Source organism: Cygnus olor, chromosome 2, assembly GCF_009769625.2.
Source record: "Cygnus olor isolate bCygOlo1 chromosome 2, bCygOlo1.pri.v2, whole genome shotgun sequence".
NCBI lineage: Eukaryota > Metazoa > Chordata > Aves > Anseriformes > Anatidae > Cygnus > Cygnus olor.
Window position 1 is genome coordinate 121,999,729 of NC_049170.1, and position 24,772 is coordinate 122,024,500.

Below are 24,772 nucleotides of genomic sequence, written 5' to 3' on the forward strand. Positions count from 1 at the left end.
AGAGAACATTAATAAAAATAAAAATAGAAATAGAAATAGAAATAGAAATAGAAATAAAAATAAATTAAAAATAAAAATAAAAATAAAAAGCAAAGTAACTCTCTGCAAGCCCTATGCTTCAATATGGAATAAGCACTGCTTCTATTATATCTCTTGGCTAATATTTTTTGTACTTAGTGAGAATTAGTCCATGGCAGCCTTCTGTTAAGGTATTAATGCCTAATAAAATATCCATTTATACTGTAAACAGAAATTTAGACAGGAGAGAGGTAAAAACTAATAAAATACGATACTTATTTACTTACATGCCTCTTAATAGTATTCAAACAAATGTATGGTAAACATAACTTGGAGGAAAATCAATTTTGAATTAGTCTTTAGTTGGAGGCATCTGAGATTTGTAATACAGCTGATAAAACCCAGTAATTTAGGCATATAGTCTTCTCGTCCAGCAGCGAAGCAGACTGTATTTACCATGGGATAGCATAAGTAACAAAGTCTTGTGTGTTATCCTTGCAAGCCTCTCCAAATGCTGGTTCCATCAATACACCAACAGCAATTTCATTTCCTGATCAGATCTAATTCAGCCAATTCAGGCCAGTTTTGCTTGCGCCAAAGTCTAGAAGATTGCAGAAACAGGGAATTGAGACATCCCATCAGTGAGGTAAATATACCTGAAAATTACTACACTGGGATGCTGAGGAGAGATTGCTGAGGCTTGAGCAGCCCTCTAAGTAATACTCTTTGTGGTTCAGCCATGTAGGAGTCCATCATACTACCAAAAGAGACTCGGAACATGTGATGAGCGGCTCTGGAGGAGAGGGTGAAGGTCACACAAGCCTGCGCAGGTCCCCTTAATCTTGACAGCCAAGGGAGAGGCTCCTGTAGAAGAGGGCTCACGCTAAGAGTCAAAACCTGCCTGCATGGCTGATATCCAGAAGGGGCTTTAGCCTTCCAACCAGAAGACACTCCATGAGGCAGGTTCGAGGACTGCTGACATCTGAAAATTCTGTCAACATCTTACTGTTTGTGTATCTGTGGGACTGAGAATGGATTTGCCCAAAAGCTAACACAGAAAAATTAAAGTTTATCCACTCCAGTTCCACGATTGAGCAGATGACTTGAGTAGTGCCAGAACAGGACAGAGTCCAAGGGCGGGTTAGTGGGGACACAGCTGCACCACCTACATCAGCAGCAACCTTTACTTACACTAGATGAAGTCTTATCTGCTGGTTTCCTGCAGCTTTGTTTCCTGTGGTCGATGGTCACAAACCAGCAAGAAGAGCATGAACAGCGGCTGATGTTCTCACTTAGAGGTAGAAGGAGCACAGGTGAAGATTTGTTTCAGTGTGAATTCTGTATTGGATGCAAAAGCTGGCCCCAGCTGCAACTTTTCCTTCAGCCAAGGCACTCGCCTCCATACAGATGCCAGTTTTCATGGCAATTATTGGGAAAGAGAATGCAGATGCAGACCTCCTACATGCATGGATATGTGAAAATAGAAGCCTAATTTTCACAGAGAATGAGGCAAAACTGTTTTTCTGAGAAAACTCATTCTGGATAGGAATTGTAAATGAAAAGTTACAACAAAACTTTACTTCTTATACATAAAATAATGGGAAGTGGCTTTCTGGGGAATCCTCCAAAAGAAATGAGATTTTTTTCATGGTGTTTTGTTCATTTCATGTCCTCAGGTGAAAGCAAAGTGCCTGGATATTCAAGATAGCAAATGCTTTAGATTTGCTCAAAACTTACTTATTGGCTGAGAAAAGCTGAGTTACGTGGTATGACTGGCTTCATTAAAAAGAATAAAAGTTTAATGAATTAAGTTCAACAAGTTGTGCAAAGTGGTAAATAGACAGGGTGGATTTCTCAAGAATAAACACTGTTCAAAGCAACACTACTGCCTTCTCTGACAAGCTACATGGCATGAAAGAAGTCAGTGTGACACAGATTCACTTCAGGAAGGCTTTTGATACTCTTCTTCATAATATTCTTGAAAATAAATTAAGAAAAATGCAACAAATGGCATCACTATGATGCGCACACATGGCTAAAACATCAATTGTAAAGGGTTTTTAAAGTTTCACGTGTGGCTCTCCAGCACTCTATCCACTCCAGACAAGACCTATTCAATATTTTCACAGTCTGTGTAACAAAATGGCTGGGACAGAATAAAAAAATCAGTTATGTTTGACAAACTGAGTAGCCATGATCAAAACTACTGAAATTTACCAAACGGAAAAAGAGTACTTAATAAGGAGATAACAAATGTATAGCTGCATTTGGGTAGTAACCGGCTAGAATAGCGATCTAGGTGAAAAGTAAATTTAAATGCTGCTGCAATAGAAACAAACCAACCACATTCAGAGAGGAGCAAGACTGGAATTACTCATATGACTTTGTTTTGAGGTGATGAGGCTGGTGTTATGGACACATGAGAAATGCTATTTCAGGCTCCATGCTTCACCAGTAACGTTGAGAAACAGGGAGAAGTACGGAGGAAAAACAAACAAACAAACAAGGAGAAAAACAACTGACGAAGGGACATGGAACACCTGAATTTTTCATGTGGAGAAGGTAGATATAACTTTTATTGTATATGAAGGAGCTCCTTTCCCTTTATAGCAATCATTTCTTTTGCATTTCCCCATGGAAGAATGAAATAAAAATGAATGAATGAATAAATAAATAAATAAATAAATAGCAAGCTACTTTGGAGTGAAATCTTTGTTAGGAAAGTCATGAAATACAGAAAGAGTGTTTGGTATACTACACAATCAGCTTTATTGATGGTTTTTAATAGTAAGTTAGATGCATGCCTCTTAGAAGTGGCCTAAGTCAATGCTGTCTGACTTCCTGACCTGACGCACTACAAACAAAAATCTTTATAAAGTTAAAAGCTACCAGAATGGTACCGCTGGAAAGATTGACCTGTGAGTCTCTATGAAGAAAATGACAGTGGCTCTTCAACAATTCCACCAGTTCACAGCCAACAACATGAATTATCATCAGCCTTAGCACCTGAAGGTGTCGCACCCATACGCAATGCTCCTTCCCTCAGCACCTGAGGCAGCCTCACTGTGAGGCTGGCCCGGGAGCCAAACAAGCCGTGTAGGCTCAAGGGTCAAAGGTCTGGGCACACAGGTGCCTCCGTGGACTCAGGAAGACCTTGAAGTTCATTCCAAGTCATCAGTCCCTCATGAACTCTACCCCTTACACTGCAGCTGTCAGCCTGGGACACTGTGCGGGCTTATGGCTTCAAGATTGATGAGGAAAGACAGAAAACGAAGGGAAAAACTATGTTTTCTAAGCCAGAACTGAGACTAGTGTGAGGAAAAAAGAAGGTGTGGGGAGCTGGGGGTCGGCCTCTTCCCACAGGGAACAAGTGATAGGACTAGAGGGAATGGCCTCAAGTTGTGCCAGGGGAGGTTCAGGCTGGGAGTGAGGAGACATTTCTTCTCAGAAAGAGCAGTCAGGCACTGTGATGGGTTGCCCGCAGGGAGGTGGTGGCATCACCGTCCCTGGGGGTATTCGAGGAAAGGTTGGACATGGTGCTTGCGGACATGGTTTAGTGGGTGACATTGGTGGTAGGGGGACGGTTGGACCAGATGGTCTTGGGGGGCTTTTCCAACCGTAATGATTCTGTGCGATAAAGCAAACCTGTGTGGGGCTGTTTGTTGAGTGTTTGTGCTTAGGGACCTCCCCAGCTCAGAGCAGCCTTACACCAAGCTATTTTTATTTTTACATCATTTTATTTTTTAAATACTCGAACAGTGAGGACCTTCCACCCTGGTACCTTCCTGAGGGGCGACCGCGGGGAACCGCCTCGGGCAGAGGTGTGTGTGTGGGGGGGGTGGTGTCTCCCCTCAGCAGGGGGCGGGGCGATGAGCAAGGGGGCGTGGCTATACACAGAGGGGGGCGCGGTTAGCCACGAAGTGGGCGTGTCCTTGCGGCTCGCCCCGCCCCTCCCGCCCCGTCCGTGGGGCGGAGCCGGGCGGCACCTCCTGCAGCCCTTCCGGGTCGGCGCGGGGGCGGGGCGCTGCGTGACGCTGCCGGAGGCTGCGGGCCGCGGGCCGCCTGTCATTGTTCTCGCGCTGCCCGGCGCCGCGGGGCCGTTGCGGCCGTTGCCTTTCGAACCGCTCCCAGGCGGCGGCGGCGGCGGCGGTTGGGGCTGGGCGGGCGGGTGGGGGGGGACCGAGCGAGGGCGAGGCGTGGAGGCGGCAGCGGGCGGCCATGGCCTACGCGTACCTCTTCAAGTACATCATCATCGGGGACACGGGTGAGTGCCGCGGGGGGGCTCCGGGGGGTGCCGGGGGGGGGGGGGGAAGGAAGCGGGGCTGAGGGCCGGGCCCCGCGCCCGTTTCCGCAGTGCTGGCGGCGTCGACGTGGTGGCGGCTGCGCGCCAGGGAGGCGGCTCCTCGGCCTCCGCCCCCGCTGGGCCCCGCGCTGCCCCTCCTCCTCCTCCTCCTCCTCCTGCCCGCTCCGGCCTCGCCCCGGGACCCGCAGCCTCACCGGGAGGGGGTTTGGGGGGCACCGGGGAGAGGGGGGGGGGCCCGGCCGCAGGGCAAGGCGGGCTGCGGCAGCGCGACATGGCGGCGGGGCGGGGGGAGGCGCCGGCACTGCGGGGCCCGCAGCCGGCAGCGCCCCGCCTCGGCCTCCCCGCCGCTGCCGGCCCGAGGGGGCGGCCCCGGTCGGGGGGAGCCGCAGGGAGGTGTGAAAACGGGGTGTTAAAAGCCTCGGATCCTCCCCGCTTTAATTAATCGTCGTTAACCATTTTTTTTCCTGAGGCGCCTGTGATCTCTTCTCCTCCCTCACTCCTTTGCTCGCCCCTTGTTTGCGCCCCCCCCCCTCGTACCAAATAGCGATGCTCGCAAATACTACAGGCGTAAAACGCCTGGCACGCTGACAGAAATCGCTGCTGGAAGCCCCTTTGCCAACATACTCAGTGCCCCCCCCTTCCCAGCACACTGGGGTTGCAGGTAGCGTGCTGTCGTTCACAGTGTTGTCAGGGCAAGGTGACTGCCCTAGTGACCTGTGGTGCTCGTGTATTCTGCATCCTTCGCGTTGTTTTCCTCGTAGCTGGATAAATGCCTTCCTCAGGAAGGTTGATGACAGCTGTCATTTTACATGCTGTGCTAGGGGTGACTCCGTAATTGCACTTCATACCTGTGAACCAAGTCATGCTGGGGTGTAATTATACACTGTAGTTGCGTTACACGTGAGGTCATTAAATACACTGGATGCAACAACTGTTGTGTTTCTTAAATTTTTTTAAACCTACGTTTAAACTCTGCAAGCTTTTCTAGGCTACTGCAGTAGAAGTCGTAGTACAAATAACTATTAAGAGGTATCACAGTCTTAATGACCCCCTTGGAAACATTAGGCTTTAGATGACGCTTTTTTTTTGACTGTTTTTTTTTCTGTTTGTTTGTTTTTTTTCTCCTGGGTATTCAGGTGAGTGGCAGCTCACAAAACCACAGGACGGGATTATACCTGAGCAGTCAGAAGTACATCTGCCCAGGGTGATGCAAAATGGTAGTGCAGAACTCGGAGCGACGGTACTTTGGAACACGTGGCCAGTTCTGGTGCATCTCCGAAAACTCTGGTTGTTAAAGAGGTAGAGAGGGCAGCAAACGATCGCTTTGGTACATTGATCGTGTACTGATTAAATTTTTACAATGAAACATCCTCAGTGTAATGGTCCGTGTTGCACTTCAGCATTTCAGTTGCTTGAAATGCGAAATGCAGAAGGGATGTGTGGCACTGCTGAAGTTGATTCAGCTGCTTAAGAGCCAAATAGGGGAATAGTAAGGTAGAGAAGGGAAAACAGCTCACAAATTTATGTTGGTTTTCTTACTTATGTATAGTTCCCGTGGCTTTTGTTCAGAGTTGCTGCAAGAAGCTAATTAGAACCAGTGCAATGATCGTTCTTGAAGCGAACTAAACATGCCAAGAGTGGAAAGTTGATTTTGCTTTCGTTTTAATTTCCTGTGAGCTCTTAAGTATTCTAACACAGCTAGCACCGAAGAGCCAGCTTACGTTGTGCACCGCTGTTTGCTGCCGGAAAGTCTGTGCTGGCTTAGGTCTTACTGCAGCTCCTCAGCCACAGAGCGTTGGACTCACAGCTCTGGTGGTGGAAATTAAGAATGGATGGGGCTGTCTCCATCTGTTCCAGCGGTGTTTTGCCACAGCATTGCAACCAGTGAGCATGTGCCAGTGGCCTTGCATGCCATGTAGTTTTCGTAGCAATGAAGACGTTTATCTCTGGAGCTTGATTGAGAGCCTTTGGAAGTGGATCAACTGCTTGGTGACTCAGCAGTTAGTTGTAAACAAACTGTAGGAGAAAAGTAAGGCGGCAGCAACCGAGGGCAGATGTTAGCATTTAGCTCCTCTTCTTTTTCAGCACTACAAAGCAAAGTGGGTTATGCAAGCCAAAAACAAAACAAGAAAACTTGCAGTTATACAAGACACCTGCACACGTCTTCTCTGTATTGTGATTCCAAATGTTTCCACCTGCTTAAACACGGGAACTCAGTGTGATCTCAGTTTCTTAAAAGGACAGCCCCAGAAACTGACTGTGCAACGCTGCCTCTTGCCCAAGAGGTCTTGTCTCCTCGCCTGCATCATTGGTCATGGACATTCAGTGACTTTTTTTTGCTGGTACTTCAGGCACTATAGCTTTATGAACACGGGACTGATCCTGTTGTGGTTCTTACATTTTTTTATATATATGTAAGAGATTTAAATACATTTTTCCCTGTAGTTGGAGAAGTTTCGTTTTGTTATGGAGGAGACCTGAAATACTGTGACTGTTTTTCAGGTCCTCAAACAACCCGGTTATAAATCTGTATGGTTTTTGCGTTGTGTCAGTGGGACAGCAGCTGTGGAATTCCAGTGTTGATATCTTTAAGAGAAAAATACAAGTATTAAGGAACACTGACTGCTGTTAATCCAGAAATGTCTTCTGGTCTGGATATTTCCAAAACATTATATGAGTTTGCAAATGCATTCAGGAGCACACATGGGGCGTTCTGCTGAGGGGTTTTCTTATGAGACCTTTGCCCTGGTGGCTGATAACGTCGTTTTCAGTTTGGGTGCCTGCAGGAGTCATGTAGCAAAGAGCTGATGAACACACCGTCTACGCTTGGCCACCGATTGAAGTCGGGGTGGACTTTGATCTGAGCCAGGGCAAACACAGCACACAAGTATTGCCAGGTTTTGCAGTTAGTGACTGAAAGTCCTTCTGTTTTTTCTGACAAGTTTTTCTATATGGTGGTGAAATCTCCTTTACATTTCTATTACTAGTGATGCTTTACCATATGAGAATAAACTCATACATAAGACCTCTCTAAATGCTAGGGGTGGATTTCTTTCCCTAGAGTATTTAATATACATTAAATAGGGTTTTCTGTTACTAGAGTATGTTTAGCTCTTCCGATCAGAGACCGTTACAAAACTTTAGTATGCTTGAAAGACCAGTTTCACAATGGTTAGACTTCTTGTCACCGTCGTAACTTGTCAGTTGTACTCCATCTACATGTCTGCGTGTGATCAGTGTTACCGCATCTCCCACGAGCAGGTCTGTCTTCCTCTTTTCTTCGATGTGTTGGTTCAGCAGTCCTCAGAGTTTCTTGTGTAATGAGCTTTTACTTGCCTTCTGATTACAGCAAATAGCTGCTGCCTATAAACCAAGGATATCTCCAAGTTGTTCTTTTTAGGGGAAGATGAGAGAAAGTAGGATTGCTTGGTGATCTCACTTTCCTGACAGCTTACTTTACTCGAGAAAGTCAGCTGTTTAACTTGCCCAGGATATTCTCAAGAGTTGAAATGAAGTAATAGAATTGGCTTTGGTTTCTGTCCTTGTGAAATGTTTCCAGTGCCACTGCACTTTGTTCTGGGACAGCTGTTACTAGCTGGCAACATGCATGGCAAGAGCCTGTTGCCTTTATTTTCTACAAGAGTTTAATAATAGTTCTTAACTAAACAGGTTTTCATCCCGCTGGAGCTGGAATTAATGATTCATGATAGTTTTGAGAACAGGATCAGGACCTGTGCTACTTACCTCTTGCCTTGAGAAGCTTTGGGTGATGCTTTGATCCCTAAAAGTGCAGGTATTAGATGTTGTATAAGTACATCTTAGTTTCATCGTAGTTTGTTATGATCATCCAGAACACTAATAGATTTTCTACAGCCTTGTGTAGTTTTAATTTTGTTTGGAAGGAAATTTTATTTGTTTTTAAAGCCTGTAGAGTTAGCAGTTGGGTACTGTTACACTAGACGCAGAGTGATAAAGCTGCAACCTCCTTCCAGTTTGCAAATCTGCTCATTTTTACGTAGAAATGAGAAGTTGCATTATTGCCTTCAGATGCATTGTTGTAAATAATTTACAGCAGTGTTTGTTTATGTAGGCATTGAAGCTGAATCATCTTCAAAAGAGTTAAAAAGCCATTTTTACAATATTGCTGTTCCCAAAGACAAGTAGCCAGCTTGAACAATTTCAAAGGTTATTTTACTTACTTGTCCCTGCCTAAATTGATATGTGGAGTCCCTTTGCTCTGCAAATAGCAGTTTGGAACTTTGTAGTCTCTCCTTCCTATTGATTTTAATAATTTTTTGTTTGTTTGATGTCAGAGTTGTGTCTGACCGACACAACTCAATATGCAACTCAACTTTGCTGAGTTGCACAAAGACGCGGTGTTTGGAAAGGAAGGAGAGGAGGAAGGAGCTGCGGCCTGTGCTACGACAGGGGCTCACCAAACATCTGGAAGCTATCTAGAACAGTGCAGGCCACCATAAAGAGCTAGAAGTAGCTCATAAGCCAGATTAGAGATCTGTATCTTGTGGCAGTTTTACTATTTAATTATCTGCTTTAAATCTGATTTAGTTTTAAAGTTTGTTATTTGAGACTTGCCTGTTGTTTGAGACTGTCTTTAGCCTATTTTAAGGTCTATTTGTGTTTGTTTTCTTAAGGGAGGTAAGAGAAGCCAGAAGCTTGTTTCATCTCAGCTGGTACTGGGGCTTTGGTTACCTGGGCATCTGAACTGATAGAGGCGATTACGGGTGAGAGGAGGAGGTCTGGCTCTCCTTATCTTGTGGGCAATTTTCATACTCTGCCTTGAGCTGATTCAACTCACTAATGCAGTAGAAAAGTCCCTGCTTTTGGGGTTAACACTCTACTGGGTGGGTGAATCAGCTGAGTTAGCCCAGGGAAGTGCTTACCAAAGTCTGGAGTACTCTCAAGGGAGAAAAACGGACCTGGGAGGTTGGGTGAGATGCCAAAGGGGGAGTAGGTCTTCGTCTCTGTGCGTGGTGAGCTCATTGGTGAGCTTCCTTGTGAAGCAACAAGGGAAAAATAGTTGTGTGAGGTGCCTGAGCTAATCCGGTGTTCAGCTGCTGCCAAAATGGGTGGACCCGATTGCCACTCCTTGTCCTCCCTACGGGCTGCTCCTGCTTCCGAGCTGTCAGCATCAGTACTTGTCCAGCCTTTCAGAGAGACAAATCATCTTTGTGAGCTGAACCAAAACCACACAAACCAAGCAAATAGCAGGTACGATCGGAGAAGTGTAAGAGCCATCCTGAGCGAAAGGGTGGAACTGCGTGGGAAGGAGTGAGCCTGCCCGTCAGAGGCAGCTGGCGGTTTCACTGAAGAGGTTTGCCTTCACAGTTCAGTTTTAATACCCGAGCTGGGATGACTGCTGCTGCACTTCTTTTCCTCTGCCACCTTTCTTGGCATACAGCAGTGCTTACGTGAACAACTGAGGAAGTGACCTTAGCCCTTCCCTTCCGCGCTTTTTTTTGGCATTGTTAGTTTTGAGACAGATTAGCTTTCCGAGACACTCAGCCAAACACCAGTGCTGCAGAACTGGACCACAGCACCTGGTTAGCTTGGTTTCAGTTGTTGAGGATCCCTGCCTTCTGGCTGTAAAATGAGTAAATGAGTTTAGCGGTAAGAAACGCCTGGGAATGTCCCTTGTGTGACAGCAGTGCACCTCTGACTGCAGCGGAAAGATGATCAAGGAAAAAGAAAAGTTTATTCGTTTATTCCTTTTTCTTTCCATGTGTTACTCAAGGCAGGGGGAATCAGGAGCTGGAAGGGGAGAAGGAACCAAGTCTGCTTTCTTGGCAAAAGCCATTTAACTGGTGTAGCTGCATCATCACCTGTGCTGTGGTTCCAGAGCTGCTTTTTGAGTTGTCACAAGTGCAGGATGCTTCTGTGAGAAGCAAGCCTTCTCTTTGCTGTTTATTTTGTAGCCCTAGACTCATGCACATACTAGTATTTTGTGTGGCTGTGGCTTTCTGCTGGATCAGGTTCTTGATTGAGCTCACTGTGTAACCTTCTGAGTGAGGAGGGAGAGGTTAGCCCTGCTGCTTGGCTGCTTTGGCTTGCTGAGCGCTGAAATGACCTCTGGTTCCTATATTGGGAAAGGAGGTGCTGAAGCATCGCTGGGCCGAGGTGGGCAACAGGACAGGTCTGGCAATGCTTTGCCTAGGGAAATGGACTGCAGAGCAGCGCTCAGATAGAGAGGAAGCTGTTACAGGAGGCAGAAAAAATTTGGAGACCAATCCAGGCTGATGGTTTGAAATGCAGAGATGGAGGGGAGTAAAGCAGTACTGCAGCGCACCTTCCACATCACCGTCTGGGTCCTAAGAAGTGCTGGAGTGACCCTGGAACCTGCAAAGAAGTATGTACTGCAAAAAAAAAGTACCTGCAAAGAAGCATGCTGCTCTCTTCTGAGCATGCAGTCTGTTGGCTTAATTTGCTCCTAAGCAAAAGCTTTTGTTTGCTGTGTGCTGGTGAAGCGTATCCAAGATCTGCTCATTTCTTAAGATGCTACGTTTTTTTTTTTCCTCCTGGGAAAGGTTTGTCTGAAGCAACTGTTGGAATAAAATGGAGAATGAGTTAATAAATAACTGAATCTGTCTCTTTTGTGTTCTACAAGTATCGTAAGGCATGCCCAGCTTCTCTTCCTAGGGTGCGTGCTTCATTCCAGGTCTAAGACTCACAGCGCTGAGTGAGTGAGGTACCTGGTAAATAGCTCAAGAGTCAACCAGTGTAGTTAGCGTAAAGCATTTGTATGCAGTTTAACCAGCTGTCACACTACTGTGAATTGGTCTTTGCAGCATCTTTGTATCACACAAGACAAGTAAACTGCTCAGGAGTTCCTGTACAGTTCCCGTCGCGGGCTGGCTGTGATAGCACAGTCTGCTCGAGCTCCAGGAGCGTGCGGGTCACAAGCTATTCTCATAAGAAACGCCCTGTAACAAATGTGCAGTGTGTTAAAACTATAAAATGAATACAAATGTTACTATTAAATGTAGGCAATAAAATATTTATAAACGTTATCTAAAAATGAATTAAAGCGTAAATTTAAGAGGCGCTGCGGCTTTATTTGCAGCTCTTTGAAACTTTCTCAGTCATCAAGAGCACAACACTCACTGACTGCCAGAGATTTTTTTGCTGGAAGGTTCAGAAGTACCAGCAGTGGCACTGAACAGAAGCTGGCTAATTTCTTCGGTTTCTGTTGTGTGAACCCGTCGGTCTGCTCCTAAAAGGCGTGCTGTGAGAAACTGCAGGTGCAGGCATCGTGGGCACGTTGTGCCAGCTTGAGGCCGTGCGTGCGTCAAAGAGCTGTGCTTGTCTGTCATCTGGGCTGGGCTGTCCCCAGTGCTTGTACGTTCGTCTGAACCAAGGAGCTGGTCAGCAGCCTTACAAGAAGCAGAAATAGCAGATTGCCACATGAGAGCTGGTGCTGGGACACCTAATCAAGTGTCATTGTGATTGAATTTCGAAATCTTTCCCCACGTTCGTAAGGTTTTTGTAGGTAACGTTTTATAGTTTTGAGGTTTGGTTTTATCCACTGATAGTGAAATTGCTTTTTCAGGTTAATGGCAAAAGCTATTCTGCGTTCTATTTCTGGATTGATTTATAGGTTGTTTTTTGTAAGTTGGGTGGTGATTAAGTTCTGTGGCAGCTGTAATTCAGTGGTGGTGGCAGAAAAGTTATCTCGGTATGTAAACAGTGCTCTGTGAGCACAATAACTGCTGTTATTGTAAGGTTCCTTGGAGATTCGTGTTCTCAGCCCTTCCAGCCCCGGTATTCTGCCTGGCTTTCTCCCTGTTATTTTCTTACCTCCAACGCTCTCCCCAGTTCTTCCACTTCTTTATGTCCGCTGATTTTGGGGAGAGGCTGGATGCAGCATAACCTGTACCAGTTTTCCAGCTGCTTTTGTTCTGACAGCTTGCTATCATAAGCCAGAGAGCTCCAGAAAAAGTCTGATAAGGCCAACGCTGTAAACTTTGCCTTGGGCTGTAGTTCCGTGCCACTCCGAGCTGTTGATCTGCTGCCTGCTGCATTTCTCTTCCCTCATTTGACCCAACTCTCATGCTTGTCTGCCCCTGCGTTATGCCAGTTCTGTTTGCTTTGTCACTCTCCTGGTCAGGTTATGCTGTAGGGACTAGAGGAGGGGCAGCACCACTGGCTTAGGCTGCTGGAATTGCTGCCTCGGTTGGGTTATTAACGTCAGAGTGGGATCTGACAGAAGCAGGAGACTTGCATTTGATTGCATTGAAACTGGCCGCTGTTCTGAGCTTTTAAGTGCTGCCCACCTGTCAGTCTGGTCGCAGGAGTGTGTAGGCTTTGTTTCCTTCTGAAACCATACTAAAAAAACTTTGGGAATATTGAAGTTAGTAGAGGAAAGATCAATGCCACTATATGCAAACCTCTGCTATGCATACCTTGTGTCTTACAGTATGGGTCGTCTTTTTCTTGTCCCCCCCCCCCCCCCTTTTTTTTTTTTGCTGTGTATTATTACCGGATACGTCACTCCTGATCAACTGTTGCTGACCTTTAATATGTGGCTGAAACAGCCTTATCTTGCTATGCAGATAAAGCACTGCAGGAATGTGGATGCTACACTATTGTATGTTTTGTGATATACTTTGGAGTCTAAACGTATGTAAAACAAACGTATGCCTGCTGTGTTGTAAAAGGCTAAAAATAGAATATTTGACTGAGCAGGCCTGGAAGTTCTCCTCCATGTAAAAGAACAAGGGAAAATTAACTGTGAAAAAAGGACACGTGTATGAGTGTAGGTAGTTTGAGTACTCCTATCGACTGCATTAACTTTTGCTTTTCTGTGCTTTGTTCAGAAGAAATTGCTCATTTTCTGACCAGTGCCCCTGTGCTGTGAAGTAGTTAACTTGTTTGAGCCTGAAATCAGGATATCTGAGGGGTCAGCGTGTGTGTTACCTGTCTTGGTCGTACGTGAGCCAAGTTGTTGCCAATCCTCCCTGGACTATTTGTTGGCCTATTGGGCACCAGTGGGCAGCAGCACGTAATGGTCATAAGCAGATAAGCAATACCTGCTGTTACCTCTCCTGATAAATTAGTGAGTGAGATGTTATTGAGGATCTAATTAGCGAAGCAGAAAGTCGAAACCTCTGAATTGGACGCAGAGTTGTGAGGAGTAGGGAGCCGTATAGTTACAGTGGTGAGGCGACGTGGAATGGTGCTTTGAAAGTCTCTTAGGACGCTTTTTCACATAATCTTAAAGACAGAACTACTTTTTCAAAAGAAGGATTAATTTTTGTTGAATTTTTAAATAAAACCACTTCAGCTTTAATACTTCTGGAACTTTAAAAGCCGTTATATTTTGAAAGTTGCATATACTTGAGTGGGTGAAATTTAGTATTTCAACTTCTAGTAATGAATTTTAAACAATATATGACATTCACTGCAATTAATTTATATTGGTTTGTGACAGATTTTTTATGCACTTGCTTAAAACTTTTCTTTTTTTTTTTTTAGGTGTTGGGAAATCATGTTTATTGTTACAGTTCACAGACAAGCGGTTTCAACCAGTCCATGATCTCACTATTGGTAGGTCTCTTTGGTCCCCCACAATGCTAATGTGCTGTTTTAAAACATATTTAAGGTTGATTTGTTTTGCTGGCCTTTTTTTTTTTTTAATGGTGTTAAGCAGCTAGGGTATCTCAGCATGCATTTATGAGTTTATGCTGAATTAATGTTGGATTTTTTCTGTGTGGATGCAATAGCAAATCTTTAGATGATTAGTATTTGTTTACTAAGAAAGCCAAACAGACGCCTGTTTCTTACTGGGAAAATAATACAGAATCTGAAACAATTTTTAAGAATTCATAACTATCTCAATCGTCTCTTCAGAAAAGCCAAGAAAAACTGTGTATGGAAACAGAATTGGTCAAGCCTGAAATGCAGTGAAGATGATGCAAACGGTAGGCTTTTCACTAGGGAACAGACTATTAGCCTAGCCACAGAACCTTGAACACAAGTAGTAGATAAAGCCAAAGGAAAACTAATCTTAAAGATGAATAAACAGATCTACTGTTTGGCAAGAATAACTTCTGGACAGAGAAGGATTGATGCATGATTGATGTCCATTCCTTCCACTGTTTGGAAGGGAAAAGTGTTTTTTTTTTTCACAATTTCTCAGTTGAATCAGGACTGTTTGTAGTAGGTATGATTTGATATTCATACTGTGGGAGATGAAGAAATGTTGTCAGAATGCATTGCCTCTGATCTGACTACAGTAAATTATACAAACTTTTATTTATATTTCCACATAAAGTATGAGGAATAGTGTGGGACTGTGGGCAAGCTTAGTCTTCAGATCAGTTTCAGTGTTAAGCGTAACAGACTCCAGCCTTCAGTAAGTTTGCAGAACCTTTGAACTTCTTGATGTTATTTCAGGGAACCTATTAAACTATCCCTCTGTGCAAGGCTCAGCATGATTAAAATGTATCCCTAGTCTCTGTCTAGTTTGTGTCCTGGAACAGGTAGGCTTCCTGTGTTCAGGATTACTAAAATAGACACTTCAGACATAAATATCCTTAATGTAACAACATATCAGGTTGTTTGGTTATGGCTTCCTTTTCTCACTTGGCAATTCTCCCACATCTTGTATGTGGCTATCTGATACAATTCAAATTATAAGGTTAACATTGGTTTTCAAGTATTTCTGAGGTCTTGACAGCAGGTAGGCTGGCTGAATAAAGAGCCTGAGTTCTTTTAAGGGGGTATGACTTATCATCTCTTCTTCTTTAGGCCTGCCAAATACATGACACCTTATATATCACTTATGCCTTTGGCAGTCTGTCACGTATTCCTGCTCCTCAGCAACTTGATATGCTGTGGGAAACAGCTTCACCTCAGCAGGATGGTTGTAGCGCAAGTTCTTTGGCTGGCATCTAGCTATCTGAAGTCTGGGAGCAGATACTGAAGGTAGTGGGATGAGGAGGTGAACCTAGATAGCAATGTAGCGGGTGGTGTAGGAACAAAGCATGGGAAGCTGCTTGGGAAAGGATAAGAAAGGGTCTTGCCTGAAAGCTTCCTTTTGCGTAACTGATAGGGCACGTGTGTGTTTTGGCTAGAATACTTCTCTCACTTACCCCAACGGATTTAGGAGGACAGAGATAAAGAAAGAACATTGTTTCACAGTGGTAAGAATGCCCATGAAGGGTGAGGTAGGATGGGTTAATGTTAATTAATGTGCTTCCAACTGATGATGTTAAAACTTCTGAGAACCTGTAGATTTAAAAAAAAAAAAAAAAAAAGTGTTACATAGTCTAACTTTTATTGATATGGTAGAATGATTTTAACAGGTGGGAGTGCAGTTTCCATTCCTGCTGCCAGCAAGCAACTCAGAAAAAAGAGAATTGAAACTTAAATTGGACACACAGAAGATACTTCAAGTGTGCAAAATTCAACCTAAAAATTTAGTATAGCTAGCCTAAAATTTTATTTGTTAACTTCAGGGAGAGACCTTACCTTTAATGAAAACAAAAATAAAAATGAGAGAAAAGTATCTATTCTATGTTTCCTGTCTTTTAGCCCCATTCAGAATTGTGTGTAATTAATAGGAGGCTCTAACTTAACTTAAAATACAACACCTGTCTCTGTATAGTTTCCATTTGGGAATGGAAGTAGCTGTTATTAGAAGTGTTGGAGGAGAGAGAAGCTGCATGGTGCAGCTAACAAACAAAACAAAGCTAAACCGTGGTATTTGTGGACAGATACAGGTGGCAAGAACGACTCTAAACTTCTGTTTTCTGTGACTACTGTGCTCAGGACATACCCTTAACTGCAAAGCTCAACAGCTTCTGTTCCTTCTTGAAGAGAACAAATGTTAATTTTTCTATGAGGTTGTATGTAGAAACTAAATATTTAGGACGATTGTTGGATTTAAATCAGCAGCTCTGTATCTGCGTTTTGAGATTGAATAATACCTGCAGTGGTGACACTTGTGGAAGGGCCTTGGGCTGCTTCAGGTGTTGCAGTCAACACCAGAGCACTGCCATCCCCTTGCTCCCTTCTTCCTATGCCTGCCCCTCCCCGCATTTATTCTGCGTATAATTTGGATGCTAAAGGCAGCAGAGTGTTCTTTGGCCCATGGCTTTTACTTGGCTCCAGTGTCCTGGGGGGGAGTGGTTTGAGGTTTCTCCCTGCATCTCCCTTCCCCACTCCCAGAAGTCATTACTTCTGCAGAAAGCAACAGTGCCCCCACAATCTTCTCAACAAGCTTTTGAAGAGATGCCTGGAATACTTCAAAATCAGGGCTAACTAATTTGAATACTTTAGTCTAGGCAGTGACCGGTTTTAGACAACACTTAGGCTTCTAATCTTTTTTTATCTGAAATAATGGATATGTGAAGCATAGATTAATGGAATCTATGTTAACCCTTATAAGTATGTCCACTATCTCTAGGCCTTTGTCAGATTTTAACTACTGTAGTAATAGCCTCAAAGTTATGCTTAATTTACTGTTGTTGATCATAAAATTGCTTTATAAGACAGATAAAAAAGGCTGAATTTTTCCACTGAAGAAATTCATTTTCTTTATTAGGAAGCTTTTTCAGTTATTAAATTTGATCTTTAGCTAGATTATTGGAAGCACTTATTTTTTTCATAAAGGCAGATGAATTCTAATTAATACAATCATGGAATTTATCTTGTAGGTGACATTTGTATGATCACTTAATAGCCTACTGATAAAGAATTGTAGGTTTAATTTCTTCTAAACGGCCTTCAGCAAACTAACATTGGTAGAGTGTTAAAAATGATGGTGACTCCATTCAATTTCCTGTTTGTACCCAAGCAGACACGTTTTTCTCCTCTGAGCTAGTGCTGCTAAATCATTTGGAAAACTCTGTAGGAAATACCTCCTTTGCACATTTTCTAATTAGGTTATTAGTAAAGCAGTTGGAAAGTTACAATCTTCTTCCTTCTGGAAAACTTTCTAGTACTTTAAAGCAACTAGAAAATTAGCTAAAGCAAATGGTGGAAGACTGTCAACTACCATGAAAGCAAGAACATAAGTTTAAGTTTTTAAGTTAAACATAAGTTTATAAGTATTGTGTTTGTAGGAAACATTCTTCTTTCTGATATATGCTAATAATGTATCCTTTTGTAAAATCTATTTAGGTGTAGAATTTGGGGCTCGAATGATAACTATTGATGGAAAACAGATAAAGCTTCAGATATGGGATACGGTAAGTGATAAAAGAAATTGTTTAAGCAGCATGGCTCCACTAGCTTTCTCTTCTGATGTTTTGGTTAAGCTCTCCACGATCTGCACCCATGTGAGAATATATACTTTTATTTTGTCTTGCAGCTTTCTTTAGTTTCTCCGAATATCAAAAATTTGCTAAAATTTTCCTTTTTTTGATGCAATATACTCTTATAGCAGTGCAAATTTCTGTTGTTTACACTAACTCAGCTTCCTCAAGTAATTCTTTGTCAGATTTATAAGACTAGAATTAATGCCACTTTACATTTGAGAGGAAAAAAAAAAGTTGTTATATTATTAAGAACTTAGATTTTTCTGTGTAGCCTATCTCTGTGTTCATGCAGGGTCTGGTTAATATAACTTCCTGTTGGGGAATTGTGGTATGTCTACTAGTTTTAGTCAAGAGCTCTCTAGAGGAGGTATTTGTGTTTCTGGTGTAGGATAAAAGATGCTGCTCTCTCTTTTCATAAAAGACTTGAAGAACTCAAGTTCACTCTAATCATGAGTATAGTCAATACTTGGACAATTAAAGAATTGGGAAAAGAATAAAGTTTCAGAAAGCCTACCAAAAAAGCCCAGAGACTTTGACTTTTTGAGGGGTTCAGATTTAAGAATGCAAAGTCAGGTGTTTTCTTCTTGTAGGTTGCTGTTGCTGCAGAGCAGTCAGCCTGTGTCAATGCTTGCTGTGGTGCAGCACCTGTACAATGCCCATACCGATAGCTTTGGCTTCCTAATGTACTTAACTGTTTCATAAGGCACAGTCCTGTTTCCTTTTCCTAAAGCATTTTAGGATACCTTTAGAAACAGACAGATACAGAAACGCCTGTAGCCTCATGCTTGTGCTGTTTCTGGTGTAGCAAGTCAATGAAGGGAGATACATTTGTACATACATGTATGTATAAAAACGTAAACAAATGCAGTATTTTAGCTAACTCCATAGTTTAATGTGCCTTATTTATTTAACAAGTTCATAATTTGAAATGGCATCTAACGTCTGTGCCTCCTTGGAAGTTGTCCAAGGTATAAATGAGCATGGTCAGATTGTGCTTGCTTCAGGCTTTTTCTAAGCCCAGGCATTTTTACTGTTACAGCTGCAGATTGCTAACTACCAAGGTAGCTGGTGATTTATAAGCTCAAAAGACAAACAGACCTCAGCAAAAACAGAAGTTTCAGCAGCAGACTTTCAGTATGTAACATAACAGTGTGAGGGCAAATCTATATTGATCCTTGTTTTCTAAAATTGACGCAGATTCTCTGCAGAAAAAGTTACTATTTTGACTACCAACGCAGCTGCTGTATTTCCCTGTCTTTCAGACTGTTTTTGTTAGTGTGCTATTATCTGTTCCCTGGATGTGAGTGAACTTCAGCTGTTTATGAGTAGATTGTGTTTTCCTTTGTGCTCTGATTCACTAGCTCTTCGCAGTCTGACTTCTTATGTTCATGCCAAGTGTCTGGTAGCTAAAACTTCAATGGAGCTGGTCTTTATTTTAAATTATAAACTATTTTGGGCCCGGATTTTATCAGGCTAGATTCTTAACTGATATCATGCATATATTAAAAATACTCATTGAAAGCTTTCATATGCTCTTAGTAGATTGTGCACTTGTTGTTAATAATTTATAAGTTGTAAGCAATGAGTGACTTAAAATTTTAACTACAGCCAATATGCTAACTGTATGCAATCTGATTTAAAAAATACAGGGTAAATATATTCTAATTCAGTCTTGGATTGTAAACATATCTAAATTCCACTGGTTCAATTCTGTTCTTAGGTGCAAAGGAGTTGAAGAAATAGTAAGATCATGAAATATACCTCATCGTAGTTCTTAACATATTTTATATACGAGTGCTGAGGTACATAAATATGTCCATAATGACCAAGGATGCTGTGTCTGTATCCAGGTTGAGCATTTTCTGGATTTTTTTGTTAGCAAAAGCTACTAGCTGTTGCTGGTGCTATCTTCATATTTATTGCGATAAAGCAATTTCTGTTTGATAAAGTTCATTTTACACATACAGCCTGGCAAACACTTGAAGCATTTATGTTTCTAGTTGGTACTTCTTGAGTCGCAGCAGCACTTCTCTGATTTAGTCCTGATTTATATGCCTGTTTTTAAACCATTGCTGAATGGGAAGCACCTTGAGCAGAGGCATAAGAAATGGAGAGTTAGATTCAATTTGTTTCCAGTGGTTAACGATGAATAGGGACTTGCTTTCTTAAGAGAATCAAACATTTAAATGTTGATATTTTTTTTGCCAGGTGTTTCGATGCTAGGGTGATCAGTTTGTTGTCCTCAGCAGATCAGCACAAGAAAAGGTGTTTATCTCAGTCATGGGAGTGTGTGGAAGCTGCAGCATACCTCAGTGTAGGTTAACTTAGAGAGGGGCAGCTGAAGCTAATGATGTTGTGTGTCAGAGACATCTGTTTGTGTGTTCTTCTTGTGTCATAACTCAAGAATATTTGACTCTTTCATTAGCATCTTAGTTTGATTCAGGAGTTGGGCTACAGAAAGCAGCTCTGCTTACTGCACTCTGGATTTCACGTGGGACTACACAAACTGAATTCCTTTTGGATGAGGCCAAACTGTAAGATATGCTCCAGGAATGCATGCGTGCCCATTAACAATTGTAGTCCAGTGTTTGTTCCTGTGTGCTGATAGTCTAGTAAAACTAGTTTGAAGTAAAATAAAAAATAAAATGAGGAGAAAAAAAAAAAAAAAAAAACTTCCATGAAAGATAATCAGCGTGGGCATTGCGTACTTAGTGCTAGCTGTTGTGGTACATCAGTACTACTCCTGTTCATATGTCTGAACCAGCAGAAGAGTGCGTCCCCTCATCGTCTCCCAGCTGTAGGCTGCTCCTGGACAGGCTCTCCCTACTGCCGGGCTCTGCAAGCTTGCTGCTCTGTGTGCTGCGCCCTGCCAAGGCGCTTAGGTCTGTGAGTCCTTGGATTTCACTTCCCTTCTGGATGCTTTTAGGTCAGGCCAAGGGTAGGGCAGATATTGGACCAAATTATTTGTTTGTCTTGTCTGTCTTAGCCTCTGGATTGTTTCCTCTGATTTTTATCTTAGTAATGATTTTCTTTACTTGTGTAGACAGAGAGATACTTTTTTCCAGAAGTGGTTAATTGATAATTTCCTAGTATGAGTAGTTTAGCTTCTATCTGATACTTGAGCTGCTGCCAGTTGCCATCATCCCTTTCTAGGGAACTAGACGTCTTCTTTAGAAGCTGGTAAGGATCAAAATAACCATTCTGGGAGCTATTAAGCTTTCTGGGTTTAAAGAAGCTGTGTAGATAAAGGTTGTCTTGTGGCAGTATAACACTGAGAAATATAAAAAAATCACTTCTCCCCAGAAAAAACTTCTTTGTTAAAGAGTACTGGGCTTGTTACCAGGCTGAGTCAGTATCCTTCATTTTGTTGTTGAGGGGGTTGTTCTGTATTGTATTTATTGTTACTAAAAAGTCATTGTTGACAAGCAAAAATAAGCAGCAGTTGAAAGAGGGAATTGAAGTTCTCTCAGATGCTGCAGGGGAAGAGATCAGTGATGATACTAAGCAATACTATTTGTTTTCTAGACTAAATTGACGTGAATGAGATTTTTTTTCCTGTGTGTTTGTATTGAAATGTATCCTGTGGTACATTTCAATATTTCTGCTTCATTTCATGGAAATCTGTCATCAAAAGTTTATTTTATTCACTATTATGCTTTACTCTTGCATTTATACGGTGTATTAAAAATAAACATTGTTCTTCTAGTTTTCTTCTTGAGTTTTTACAGATGTGGGGGATAGCAGTTTTAGATAGTAAGCCTATGTTTAAATAAACAACAGAAAGAGAAACAATCTTGCCTTTATCATTTGTTAAAGAAATATTTGAAACTTTATTTTTTATAGGCTAATTTCAAATACTTTTTGTTTCCATACAAATGATATCTCCAACTAAATTGACATATTTTTTTTAAGTAAGCGAGAGCTTGCACAACAAGTGTGCTTATGCAAGAAGGAAAGTGTAATTGTTGAAGGCATACTGACACTATGGTATGACACCTCCACCTGCTTTCAGATATACAGACTATACCAATCCTTTTTGGAAAGTCAGTTGTCCTTAATGTATTTGTGAACACCTTGGGTCTAGTAGAACCTCATAAAGCTCTCTTAATGCACTAAATGAATATTCATTTCATCTTAGTGAGACTGAAAATTGCCAGGGTTGAGCACCTTTCTCCCCTCCTCCCACCCAGTCTGTCTTGTTAATGGTCTACTTTATGACATTTTCTACTCACTTTGGTAGTTAGAGCATGGGGGGAATTTGTCCATTTGGATGTCATTGCAGTTTGTGTAATTAGGGCCATCATCTGAACCTCAGTGCCAGTTGCTAAGTTATTGTTCACATCAGTGATAGCAATTTAGGAAACCAGGGTAATCTGATCTACCTTCTGGCTTAGTGTTCCCAAACTTTTGTCTGTGATGTGCTTAAATGTATGTGGTTATTGAAATACTGTATTGGTATTTTATTTTCTCACTTTTTCTTTCTGATTCTTCTTGTCAGTTCCTCTGCAGCTTTCCACAAGAACAGAGAAAGATCTTGCTTAGAATAATGCCTGAGATGGGAGGAGAGCTAATCCTTCCTTTTGTCTGCGATGAAACTTGAGTTCTAGTGAGGGTAGTTACTTAAAGGCTTCAAATATATTTATAAACTGAAATAATTCATGAGGGTACTTCTAATAATGGAGGGCTGAAGCTTTCTATTTCTGTTGGTGTGTTGGGAATTGCTTTGGATGTCTAAATTGCGTGCATTCAACAACATCAGAAAAGAAAGGCGTATGTACAGACGATCTGCATTTGTACATATGTACTGTTGCACCCCTGGGTATCTTTATTCCTCTTGAAATTTCAGTTCTTATTAGGTTGCTGACGGTTGTTTGGAGCAACGTGTAACTTGGTTGAATTCTCCACGTAAACTCTGACACTTTTAAAAGTTGTTACGAATTCAGCTTAAGTGTCTTTTAGTTCTGTCTCTTCTACAGGAGGATCTTGCTACGGAACATTCATGCTGTAAGGCAGCAGGGTGGTTTTCTTGTTTTTATACTGCCTTTGTGCCTGTTCCTTGTACTGTATGCTAGTAAGTGACTTGAAAATTCTTATTCCAGAGGGAGACACACGACTGCAAGACATTATTACATTTATATCAACAAGTTGTCATGTGACTAAAAGGCTATTAACTTATTTATAACTTTCAAAACTATACTCGAGCGTGTATTGCACTTCTCTCTTTCTGGAACATTTTGTTCCAGGGATCAACTTCTTGTAGTAGTTCCCAACTGGCAGTTGTCATAAGTAGTCTGACGCTTGTGTGAAGTGGTTGTGTCTTAGATGTCTTCCCATTTCCTGTACAGCTTAGGAAACCATAAACTAGTTTAAATGAGTAATAATTCCCAAAGTGAAAGAGACGTTCTGTCACTGGGTTTGAACACACCACACAAAAGAGCCCCTTTTAAAAGAAAAGATATCTAGAGCTACTGCCTGTATGGTACAGGATAGTTTCTCATTTTTCATGCAGACATGTACTATAAGATTTCCTCCTAATAAAAACTATTAGTCTTCTCATACATTGAAGACATGCTGGGATGTACTCAAAAAATTTTGTGCTTAAAGAAACTTTCCAAATAATTCACCATTGGGAATGGAGAATTCAGTAAAATTGATGGCCTGTTTTCCAGGGAGACATGCTGGTGAGGATTCTATTGCATTATCTACACACTTTCTTCTGCATCATAGCTCTTTTTATTGTTTTCTCAGTTTATAGATTCAGAGACGTGCAATAAGTTCTTGAAAGCTTTAGCACAGGCCCTGAATCTCTGTGCACCTTATGACCTAAGGTCATCATTATTTTGGAGTTGCACTTGGACCTATACACAGAGGTATATTTTTGAGAAGAGCACGGAATATATATCTGCACAGTTGTACAGTTCATGCAAGGATGAAGATTTTTAGTACTATTTTGAAGACTTTTAACTCCAACTATGATTATTTAAGTCTCTTTCAGAAAGTTTGTATTTGTTAGCCAATATGATGTGAATTCTAAAAGCTTATAGTCCAGAAGACAAATGGAGTGTTTTTTTAATGCTTAAAGCATCACTTGTTTATTAGAGGCCCACCTTTTCTCATTTTTAGTGAACTACTCATGTCAGAACTAGCACCTGCCCCTGAAGAGAAGGGAGGCATGTTCAGGCCTCTTCAGTATGTCTGAACATAGGTCCCTGTAGGCTATGTCATCTCAGCTGAGGCATCTACACATGAAATAGCTTCTGTCCTCTAGCTGTTACCAGGAAGAACTTCCATCTTCCCACTTCCTCTGAAACTTGGTGTAACTCTGAAAGTGGGTAAAACCTGAGATGGCCTCAGACCAAAGGCTTGTGTTATCTCTATTAGATGTAATATGGCCTTAAGAAATAGCTTGTTTAGCATTTATTTAGTGGCTACTGTCACTACTACTTTTCCCCTACAGTCCACCTGCCCCCAATCACTCCCTCATTCAAGTCTCTGGCATATGTTGCTGAATTTATTCCTGACACAGCTATTAAATTATTTAATTAGTGTTGCCAGCAGGTCAAAGGAGGTGATTCCTCCCCGCAGCACTGAAGAGGTCCCACGTGGAGTGCTCTGTCCTGTTCTGGGCCCCCAGTACAGGAGAGACCTGGGCATAGAGAAGAGAGTCCAGTGAAGGGCCACAAGATGGTGAAGGGGCTCGAGCACCTCTCATGTGAGGAGAGGCTGAGAGAGAGCTGGGACTGCTCAGCCTGAAGGAGAGAAGAGAAGGTGCCGGGGAATCTCACCAATGTCTCTAGATAACTCAAGGAAGGTGCAAAGAGGACAGAGCCAGGCTCTGTTCAGTGATGCCCAGTGCCTGTTTGTGCCCATGGCCTCTTGTCCTGGAACACAGGAGCGGGGGGGGGGGGGCAGAGCAGATCACCTCCACTGGTCCCTTCCCACTTGAACCATTATGTGGGGAAAAGGAAGGGGAAATCTGGAATTTCCTTTTAATAGGGAAGTGAAAAAAAATGCTATATTTTAGGGGAGCATGGAGAGGATGCTGAATATACTGTTAATTCCACTTCACAGTACGTAGTTCTCTCACAGTTCTCTAATTTCAAATCTGGTTTTAGTTTTATACTGAGCTTCCTCACTGCTAGTTGTATCCATTGCTCCTTGAGCAAGTAGCTAA

The 24,772-nt window shown here is 42.3% G+C and overlaps 1 protein-coding gene across 1 annotated transcript in view; it reads left to right on the forward strand.

Moving 5' to 3' along the window:
- The first annotated feature begins 4,040 nt into the window (after positions 1–4,040).
- RAB2A (RAB2A, member RAS oncogene family) overlaps positions 4,041–24,772 on the forward strand; it is a 42,872-nt gene continuing 22,140 nt past the window's right edge. The window contains exons 1-3 of the mRNA XM_040545705.1: positions 4,041–4,282; positions 13,811–13,882; positions 17,462–17,529. Of these exons, the coding sequence (XP_040401639.1) occupies positions 4,237–4,282; positions 13,811–13,882; positions 17,462–17,529 (186 nt within the window). The 5' untranslated portion in view covers positions 4,041–4,236. The remainder of the gene's footprint in view (positions 4,283–13,810; positions 13,883–17,461; positions 17,530–24,772) is intronic.